Source organism: Apis mellifera, linkage group LG4 (assembly GCF_003254395.2).
Source record: "Apis mellifera strain DH4 linkage group LG4, Amel_HAv3.1, whole genome shotgun sequence".
NCBI lineage: Eukaryota > Metazoa > Arthropoda > Insecta > Hymenoptera > Apidae > Apis > Apis mellifera.
In genome coordinates, this window is record NC_037641.1 from 11,255,346 (window position 1) to 11,266,064 (window position 10,719).

The 10,719-nt window shown below is 24.0% G+C and overlaps 3 protein-coding genes across 5 annotated transcripts; 1 reads left to right on the forward strand and 2 right to left on the reverse strand.

The window, feature by feature from the left end:
- Nucleotides 1-817: 817 nt before the first annotated feature.
- Nucleotides 818-3,585, reverse strand: LOC409301 (protein mothers against dpp). Of its 3 annotated transcripts, XM_016911915.2 has the most exons (4): nt 3,517-3,534; nt 2,793-3,189; nt 1,139-2,449; nt 818-1,043 (listed from the first exon to the last, which is right to left on the reverse strand). In XM_016911915.2, exons 3-4 carry the CDS (start codon nt 2,383-2,385, stop codon nt 884-886), a joined length of 1,407 nt encoding a protein of 468 aa, XP_016767404.1. In that variant the 5' UTR covers nt 2,386-2,449; nt 2,793-3,189; nt 3,517-3,534; the 3' UTR covers nt 818-883. The 3 variants fall into 3 exon arrangements, with proteins under 3 accessions (XP_016767404.1, XP_016767405.1, XP_006567305.1); XM_016911916.2 differs by having other exon boundaries at nt 1,139-2,395; nt 2,793-3,585; XM_006567242.3 differs by having other exon boundaries at nt 2,793-3,585.
- A 120-nt stretch (nt 3,586-3,705) lies between these two features.
- On the reverse strand, nt 3,706-7,854 carry INTS8 (integrator complex subunit 8). The gene is given in 12 exon segments (NM_001242386.1): nt 3,706-4,023; nt 4,114-4,463; nt 4,530-4,648; nt 4,711-4,963; nt 5,028-5,282; nt 5,356-5,766; nt 5,880-6,129; nt 6,204-6,449; nt 6,521-6,757; nt 6,820-7,057; nt 7,150-7,567; nt 7,666-7,854. Coding segments are annotated over 12 exon segments (3,018 nt in total). The 5' UTR covers nt 7,787-7,854; the 3' UTR covers nt 3,706-3,903.
- A 117-nt stretch (nt 7,855-7,971) lies between these two features.
- On the forward strand, nt 7,972-9,489 carry LOC100576100 (protein phosphatase 1 regulatory subunit 42-like). The gene is made up of 6 exons (XM_016911917.2): nt 7,972-8,171; nt 8,247-8,552; nt 8,618-8,852; nt 8,927-9,046; nt 9,110-9,244; nt 9,322-9,489. The coding sequence occupies exons 1-6, from the start codon at nt 8,034-8,036 to the stop codon at nt 9,450-9,452; spliced, it is 1,065 nt and encodes a 354-aa protein (XP_016767406.1). The 5' UTR covers nt 7,972-8,033; the 3' UTR covers nt 9,453-9,489.
- Nucleotides 9,490-10,719: the final 1,230 nt, after the last annotated feature.

Sequence of the window (10,719 nt, forward strand, 5' to 3'; positions counted from 1 at the left end):
ATAAGGCTACATCCAAAGGCTTACATTTCACGAATGTTAGAAAACGTTGCACAAAATAATATTTTTATATGTATCAAAGTTAGTATTTCAATATGTCATCAGATACAGTTAACTTTTAAATGTCAACGTGAGATCAGCATCTGATGTATATATTGAAATATTAATTGCATTACTATTAGTAAATTGAAATTAATTACACTTAGATTATAGTCTTTATAGTAATAAATTTAAATAGTTTAAGGCTTATTTAGGCTTATAAATCAAATGCTTCAAAAGCACTTCGTATTCGAAACTATAAATTTAAAACATTATATAATTCTGAATCATTTCCAATATTGATTAATGATCTTTTGTTTAATTGAAATTAATTTTATTCTTCAACTATGTATAGCTTTTAATATAAGTTTCGAAATAATTTAATGAAGCATTCGTGACATAGCATTAAAAAATATTTTTTATAACAATTTTTCATATAAAATAAAATATTAGATGTGATTAAATATATTTTAAAAATATGATTCTTCATATTATATATAACATATATTTTTGCTATAATTCTTTTCCTATTTAACAGCCAAAAAATTGTACAGCTTGTATGTGTACATTTCAATTTTCGAAATTTCGTTATTAAGGATTACTTTTAATAATTGTGAACGTTTGCAATCCTTTATTTTTATAATCATATCATTAGCTTTATTTTTCTCACATGAGAAATCTCATAAGACAGTAATTTCTCATTTATCATTCTCATTATATTTTCATAAATTTCTTATGATATCTAATTTATTATGGCCTTATATAATATTAAAAAGTGTTCTTAAATCATTAAGTTTTTCCTATATTTCACTATTTTCTCTCCTTGCTATTAAACATAAAGCACAAATTATGATACAGAACTTATAGCATTATGAGGAGAACCCATTTGTGTTAACACTTTATCTAGCCACTGTAAGGGTCCATGTAAGTGTGCTTCAATCCAACAAGGAGTGGATGTAACATCTTGTCTATGATATTCAGCACCCCATCCTTTAACAAATGACATTCTACAACAGAATACATAAGTATAATAATTTATGTTATATATGTTATATATATCATTGATAATGATAATGATTAATTTTTTAATATTAAATTTTACCTTATAGTGCACATTTTTGTTAATTCATAAACTGCTTCAAAACCATGATTAACACTTTGTGAAAGTAATTGGGCAAACTCTTGATTATTAAATATTTTCAATGAACATCCTGGTGGAATCTTACAAACTGTACTAGGATGAAATCCATGGTGATGATTACAATTTCTAGATTGTACAAATATAGCAGAATCGGAAAGACATTCCGCATAAACTTCACCACCTACATAATATAAATGTACTCCTTTGCCTATATGTCTTCTTGTATTTTCAATAGTAGAATTACGATTTACATTGGACAGCTGTCCAAGGCAAAACCTATCAGAATTATTACTTGGATTTGTAAAGCCATCCACAATAACAGAGTGGGAATGGCAATGAAAAACTTCACCCACTCTACAATTTAATTCATAATATGCAATAGAGGCCCAATAAGGTGGTTCTTGGTAACATACTGGAGCTACTTCAGCTGATCCACTTGTATCCATAGCAACAGGATCAGGTGGTGGTGACTGACCAGATTGTGAACCATCTTCAGGAGGAGAATATGCTGGAGGAGGAGTTTCTGGTAATCCATTAGTACCATATGGACTTTGTGGATTTGGTGATGTTGTACTTCCTGGACTTGGAACAGATCCAACAGATGACATAGGTGATGTTGGATTTACACCACCAGTAGATCCAGCATTAAATCCACTAGAAGAATAGGATACATTGTGTGGCATTGTTGGTTCTGCTATTTGTTGAAATGGTAACAATGAATGTCCAGGTGCATATTCTGAATGCCTAGGAACTAATACAGGTGGTAGTACTGGACTTTCCACTCTTTTATAATGATAAGGATTGATGCAAACTTCTTTTTGTTTAGCAGAAAAGGGATATTGACATAATTCTAATGGTTTTAATTCATGATGTGATTGCAAATCTGGCCATCTCCACACTCTACAATAAATTACATGTGGTAAACCCTTACGATGAGAAACTTGTAATCTACCATCTAAACTTCTTGGAATTGTTACACATTTACTAGGAGTGCCTGGACAACTTAATGCCCGTTCTAATTCTTCAATTGCACCTTTTCGTTTTTTTAATTTTTTTACTAATGAATCAACTGCTTTTTCTGCCCATTTTTCTTCTTCATCACCCTGTTTCCAACCAAGCAACTTTTTTACAGCAGGACTAGTAAATGAAAATAAACTATTCAATGAAGACATAGGTCCAGAACTTGATGATCCTTCTTCATCATCCATGTTAAAAATACTGTAATATATAAACTATCTATAAATTTTTTTTAATTTTTGTTTTTTTAGTAACCTGTAATTTAATATAATTTTATCAATTTCTGTGTATTAAAAATTTTCTAATTTTAATTTATTTTATAAAAATATTTTTTTCAAATATATTTTAATTTTATAATTAAAATACTGTATATCAATAAAATATTGACACTTAATAAATATTTAATTTATATTATGAGGATATTAATGCTAATAAAATAAAAAAAATAAATATTGTTAAATATGAGGTTAGAATCTGATATTTGAAATATATAAAATATAAAATATCATTCAATAACATATTAAATATTATAAATATGAAAAATTAATATAATTAAAAATAAAAAATAACTAATAATAAATTACACAGAACTACTTACGTAGAACTTGTTTAGCGATCCAGCATTGTTTTTACTACAGTCTCCCACTCTTGTTACCACATTCTTGACGCCAATCTCTCGCCATGACAATCAAATAAAAATATCTATGAATTTATCGATTTTCACCTTGACTTTATCGTTTCTTAATGACAGCAATTTTATGAATTCGATAAATATTTAAGTAAATTTTTTTGTAATATAAAAATCACTCACAATATACATAATATTTCTTTTTTCTCTTCTCTTTCACTACAACTTTTCTGTCTTCCAATCTCTATCTTTTTCACTCCTTTTCGTGGTAGAATCAGGGTATTTACAATAAGCAATAGTACCGAAAACTTTCAGAATTTTAATATATACTCATGATCTTCTTCATGTACTCACCAAAATTAAACAGCTAAAAATTATTATGATACATAGAAATATATAAAACAAAATTGATTCAGTTCATATCTCACATATAATTTTAATTATAAATATTTATCATAGAAAGAACGAAATGTCGTATAACAGTATTATGGCGTTGCAAGAAAATCATGGCGCCTTGTTTATGAAGACAGAAGTTTTCCCATGAAAACTGTTTTAATGTTATATACGTTATCTACAATTTATCCAATTACTCTATTTTTATAATTTTTCGTTAAAAACTAACTTCTTTTGCACACTTTGTTTGTAATATATATAAACATTATATCTAATATAATTTATATATAGGTTTACGTACAGCAATAATACGCACCCATTGCACTACGTAACGAGAATGTATTCAACGATAAGGGCTGATCGTAGATGACTCACATCAAAAAGATGATGCATTAGAGAATAAAAAACTTTATTATAATGAACAAATAACTGTTTATTTTTTTAAAAAATATTTTTTTATAACATTAATAAAATATAATATCTAATAAAATTATTTTATTAATTTTGTGTTTTATTAAATCGATTAAAGTAAAAAATAAAAAGCTGTGATTGGTACAAGTTGTACATAGTAAAGGAGGGAGATTTGATTGTTTTAATTATCGATTGTAATTATAAATATAAAAATCCTTATATTTAAATATTATAAAATTAATATATATAATAATACAAATTTTTTTGCATATTTTTATTAATAAACATATTGTTTTGCTAATGCTCTTAAAAATTTCGCTTTCCGAATGTTTGCTGCTTCCCTTTGTATTTCTTCATTATTATTAGAATTCAGTTCCAACGAACCAATCACTTTAATCTTAAAAAATAATTATAATAAATATAATAATATAATAAATATAATAAATATATATAAATCTTTAAATAAATTATATGTATAATTACTAACTGCTAATTGTTTTCTATGATGTTCACCACGTTTTGTGTGTAAATGAATGAGATATTCAAGTATTGTGGTATCCCAAATACAATGATAATATGCATCCATAGCATCTGCTGGAGCACAACTTTTTTGATCACTAGCTGCCATTTTAAAAGCTAAAGTATAATCTACTTCTTCTAAAAATTGACATAATACAGCAGCTTGTGTATAACATTGTAAATGAGCACAACATTTAATCATGCGTCTATAAACAAGATCATCAATCTGTGATCTTGGTACTGGTTGACTAAACAGATCACTAGCTACCATAATAGCTTCTAAATAATACTTTATTGCACTTTCATAATATCCTAGAACTAAAAATATTATGTTATTTATTTGAGATTTAAAATATTTTAATATATATATTTTTTAATACAGACCAAAATTAAGATCTCCCATTAATCTTAACCAAGGAACATTAGTTGGATAATATTTTAAAGCTTGTGTTAATAATTGAAACAATAATTCTCCAATGCTTCTGATATTATAAGAATTAGCACTACAAAATTATATTTATATATTATTTTAAAATAATATAAAATTTGTTATATGAAAACTTACTTTGGTACAACAGCAGGCCAAAGAGAAAGATATTGCGCATGTAATTCAAGACTAGATTCATCGCGTAAAACATTTCGTAAACGTGCTAATAATGAAATAACAACAGTGAGAACCATAGGTTCACGTAATCTACTAAGTGTACCTCCAATGCTAGCAATAACATCTCTTGAAGCACTACCAGTACTTGTTCCACTATTACCACTATTACTTCGTTTTTGTGGTTGATCTCTACTTGGTCCAAAAGCAGTTAATACTAAAAATATAATTTCAAATTATATTTTAATACAGAAATTTATATATGGCTTTTTGAGACTAACCCATATCCCATGCTTCTCTTGAAAATTTTCTCCCTGCTTTGTACTTAACAATATCTTGACAGACACTACTAATAGCTGCTGCAAATTCTGAATAACTAAAACGTTTTTCTAAGCTTGTTAAATAATCCCATTCAGTCATATTTAAAAGAAAAACAGTGCAATATTCAATAATTTCTTGTCGTGGAATAACTTGATCTGTAGCTTGTAATGCTCCAAGACATTGTTTACATCTTGTAATTAAGTTTTCTGTATCACCTATAAATTTTTTTTTTAATTATCTTAATAATAAAATAGTAAAATAATCATAAAATTAAATGCATATACTTACATATATTTGTTGTTGGCCAATTATGAAGGCATCTTAAAATTTCAATAAGTAAACATTCCCAGTTTACTAATTTACATAATTTAAATATTAATGTATTGCCACTTTGTGAATGTTGTTGTACTTCTTTTTCTAATACATTTAATATTTCAATTGCTCCTTCAAAATCTTTAGACATTACTAATTCTCTACTTTTTGCTAATAATACATATGAATAATCTTGAAGAAAACCTCTAGAAAGAGACATTACAACACTTTGTAATGGAATAGGTAATTCCCAACAACTATTCACTAACCATAAAGGTTTCATACGATGTTTTCCATCTAAATGTAATAATATTTCATGAATTTCATTAGTATCATATGATTGTATTAATCTTTGTTCTAATCCAAATACTTCTATTTTAGAGTTTTCTGCAATTTAAATTTTTTATAATTATATTTTATAATTAGATTACGATTAATATTTTATAATATTTTATATTAAATATTTAGACTATAAAATCAATATTTATGTTTATACTGACGAGTATATGTTATTAAAGGTATGCCCCAATCATTTTTTAATAATAAGTCTGGTAACTCTAATTCTTCAATAATAGCTGATTTTCTAATGGTATCTAATTCTTTATCATTAAATAATGTCATATATAATGGATCACTAAGTATTTTGGAAGCAAATCCATCAATATTACTTGTATGTACAAGATAAAGGAGATAGCGTGAAATACGTGTTTTATCTTTAGCAGTAAGTTGTTCTAAAACATTTTCAAGAGCCTAAAAAAAATTAACATGAAAATTAAAATGATAGATATAAATAATTTGTTAAACTGATAGAAAAGTTATCTTACCCAAAAAAATACTTCAATTCCTTTACTACCAGCTGCTTGTATTTCTGTTATATAATCACCAAGAATTATGCTACCATCCAAAATTTTTCTAATCAAATTTAAACATTGAATTTGAAGTAAAAGATCACGAGCTACTACAATTTTTCTATTAACAGATCCTCCTTGCACATCAAGTTCTAAATTATCTCTATAAACCTGAGGAATTTCTCTTGAAATGTTATCTGCTTGAAGAATTTGTAATATATTCTAAAATAAATGATTATCATTAACTCTTTGCATAAAATTCAATTTTTATAAAATAATATTTAAATATATACAGTATATTGATCTTTAATTGATGCTTGCAATTGTTGAGTAAGACTGGAAGTTATTCCTTCTATGGATACTTCGCATGCTAAACAACAACCATCTAAAGATTCTTTTCGAATTTTACAATATAACATATCTCCTGAATTATTGAAATTATAAAACAATTCTTTGGCTTGTATAATATGACGTTTTGCTTCTTGGTATTCTTCTTTTAACAAATGAAATCTTGCTAAATCATAATGTATCTAAAAATGTTGAAATAATTAGTAATATAAAAAATTATAAAATAATAATAAAAATATCTTACTTGACATTTAAATTCTTCTAAATTAATGGAATACATATTTTCCCAATTTTGTTTAATCTCTATACTATCTTCAGATAACATTTGGAAAGTATCAAATGATAACATTTTTGGACTTATATCTTTACTTTCAAGAACATTATTTAATACATTTATACTATTAGATACTTGAGCTTCTAATTTCCTAATTATATCATCTATTACACCAGGTGGCACATATGTTGATTCTTGAATACCTGGACTAACATATGTAATAAATTAAAAAATAAAAAAATTATGTAAAAAATATTATTATTAAATATATGAATATTTATTAATATTTATTTATCTTACATATGAAGAAATTGTTGTTTTGACTGTTTATTATTTAAGGCTCTATAAATAATTGCTCTTATATGCCATCTATGATATAAAACAATTGTAAATAAAACTTGATCTGAAATTGGATGTATTGTAAATTCAGGTATAGTTGGTATTTCCACAATTAAATCCGATGTTATATAAAGAAGATCTTGAAGTAATGTTAATTGTATTGGTAATGGTAATTTTTTTTCTAATACATCCAAATCCCATTTTAAATGAGCTGCTATTTTCAAAGAAAGAATTTTTAGAGCAAGATTTCTATGAGTCCATTTAATTGCAGTATTAGATTTTGCATCATTCGATTCACTATCAACAATTTTTACTTCATTTTCCTTTTGTTCTGAATTTATTGTCATAAATTTGATTATTAAATCCGTTGCTGAGGGATCTAAAAATAATTTTAAACGAATATAAGTAATAGAATATATTTATTAATAAATTTATATTTGTATCATATATAATAATTAAGGTTAAATTATTACTAACCAGGAGAAGGTTTGGATAAATGTTGTTGCAATAAAGATGGATTTAATAAAAATTCAAACCAAAGTATTGTATCAGGAGATATCGGCACAGTGCCTGGTCTTAATAAATCCACATCCATCATTGCATTATTTTTAAATTCATAATATAACTAGAAAAATTATAATTTTATTTCTATTCTATTTTTTAGAGCTTATTTTGAAAATAATCTTAGATGTCGCTAAAATAAGATATAGTTAATATAGTTATTAATGAAGAATATAGATGTCGCATATATAAAAAGCGCGTCATTCTAATAGTAAATGTTTGATCAATTATGAATATATTTATCAATTTGTTATATTTACATAATTTAAGAAAATCATATAATTATGGCAAGATTAACTGCACAATATATTGAGAAAAAATATTCACAAGAGCAATTAAATAAATCTCTCAGTAAAAAAATAAAAAAAGATAAATTATATTTAACTCATTTACGTATGAATAATATGTTTATCAGCAATATTGTAAGTTATTTTTATTAAAATAATAATAATAATGTAATTTTTATATATTATATATTATTTTATACATTATTTTAGAGTAATTTCGGTAATTACAAAAATCTTAAAGTAATATATTTACAAAACAATAATATTTCGAAAATAGAAAATTTACACTATGCATCTAACTTAACGCATTTATATCTACAACATAATATAATAAGTAAAATAGAAAATTTAAATTATCTTGAAAAATTGCAAACACTTTATTTAGGATATAATAAAATATTAGTAGTAGAAGGTCTTGAAAATTTGAAAAATTTAACTGTTTTGCAAATAGAAAATCAAAAATTACCTTTTGGAGAATCATTATATTTTGATCCACGAAGTATACTCGCTTTATCCGTAAGTTTTTTTATTGTTATTTTTTTATTATATATATTTATACATATATATACGAGCTTTTTCAGACTTGTTTAAAAGTACTTAATATTTCTGGTAATAAAATAACATCTTTAAAAAATATTAAAGAATTATATAAATTAGAAATTCTAGATGCTACAAATAATATTATTGATGATATCAATGATCTAACAGAGACTATAAATATTTTGATTTCTTTAAAAGATCTATCTTTACAAGGTAATCCTGTAACAAAACATTATAGGTACAAGGAAAATCTTATTGCAAATAATGATACAATAAGTAAGTTTATTTATTTGCATTTTTTTTTTTTTTTTTGATTTATATTTTATATTTTAAACGATATTAACTTACAGAAATTCTTGATGGAAAAACGGTAACAGATATATGTAGATGTTTTATGAAAAGATTTAAGATGAAAAAACATCTTTATCATACCAAAAAATTATTAAATACTGCAGATGAAGACATTACAAGTATGATTATTGATAATTAATTTATAGTAAATATAATTTTATATCAATTTTTACATATTATAGGTTCATTAAATTTACCACCTGCATTGAAAGCATCAATATCCAGAGCAATATTTCAACATCCTGATTCAAAATTGTCTACAATTACATCTGTAATTAATAAGACACAATCATATATATATCCATCATGGAAAATTGGTAATTTAAATGAAAAATCATTTCAATTATTCTCATTATAAATAAAAATATTGTAAACTATTTTTTAATTGTATCAGGTGCAAATATTATAAAAAATGGTCGTATTACTCCAAAACCATTTTGGAATACGATTAAAATTAAAAAAACCAAAAAGTCTAATGTACAACCAATATTAAACACTGAAATTATTAAATTACCACCTATTTAAATAATTTATTAATATTTTATTATACAGAGTATGGAATATGCAAAAAAAAAAACAAATTTTTTGGATTAGAGGTATTCTTCTTATTTATTAATATTTTTTTTTAGAAAATTATTTCTAATTCATTGTATATTTCTTTTTATTTAATTTTTTTATAATTAAATATTAAATAATTTTTATATAAATCATTAATTATTGCCTGCATGCTGGAAAGTCGTGTATGAGATAAAAATAAAATCAATGATTAAATTGCACTGAAAAAATATATGGCAAATTATGTAAAAAAAGCGGCAAACTAATTACAATTATTTTGTACAACTTTCTAGCACTGAGGCGACATTTATATGTGCATTAACATAAAATTTTCATAATTGAAATAAAGTACATTAAAATTCATGCATGTAAAACAATAATTCACATTAAATATAACAAAACGTGCATAGTTACGATTTTCTTATACATAAAATACTATTACATAATTATATATTTAGAACTATAATATTAAGTATAATATTGTAATTATCATATTATGACTAAATGAACCATAGAAAATTTATTAAAGTACAAAATACTATTAACTACATTTGTACACTGCTTGAAGATTTATATTTTATTTTTAAAGCTTAAGTTGAATATAATAAAGAATTTTTATCCTCTATATTATATCTCCAACAAGCAATTCTTCAAGCAGAGTTAATATAAAATTTTGATAAATATAATTGTACGAATAAACGAATAAATAAATTTTAAATGACACAAGCATTTATGATACATATTTGTTAGTCACTATAAGCATGGAATGTTAGATACAATAAAAACAAATATATAAATAATGGATTTATAAGGTACAAGAAAATCAATATGTTCTTTAATATAATTTTACTGTTTTTTTTTTAATATTGAAACATAAAAAATTAATTTACGAAATTTGTAAAAGTGCTTATAAATAAAAAAAGAAATAAGAACTTACAAGAAAATACAATGGTTGAGCATATCTGAAATATAAGTTAATACTATGAAATAAAGTGAGATTAATCAATGTATTTTGTAACATTCAAATAATTCATTAGTTGCCAGCATAAAACGAGTTGTAATATACAAGAGAAAATGCATTTCACACGTAGATGATCTATGATATTCCTTTGTTCTAGAAATTTTTATATATATATTTTTAAATATTAAATTATATAATTATAACAATACTAATAAATACTGCAGAAAATGTTTAATCTTTAAGAAAAATTTATATATAGTAAATGTAAATTATAAA

Excerpts from the sequence above, each read along its gene's own strand:
- LOC100576100 (XM_016911917.2), top strand. The coding sequence starts at position 8,034 with ATGGCAAGATTAACTGCACAATATATTGAGAAAAAATATTCACAAGAG. Across the intron at positions 8,553-8,617 it reads GAAGTATACTCGCTTTATCC|ACTTGTTTAAAAGTACTTAA; the intron begins GTAAGTTTTTTT and ends GAGCTTTTTCAG. Across the intron at positions 9,047-9,109 it reads TGCAGATGAAGACATTACAA|GTTCATTAAATTTACCACCT; the intron begins GTATGATTATTG and ends TACATATTATAG.
- LOC409301 (XM_016911916.2), bottom strand. The coding sequence starts at position 2,385 with ATGGATGATGAAGAAGGATCATCAAGTTCTGGACCTATGTCTTCATTG. Across the intron at positions 1,044-1,138 it reads ACAAAAATGTGCACTATAAG|AATGTCATTTGTTAAAGGAT; the intron begins GTAAAATTTAAT and ends ATTCTGTTGTAG.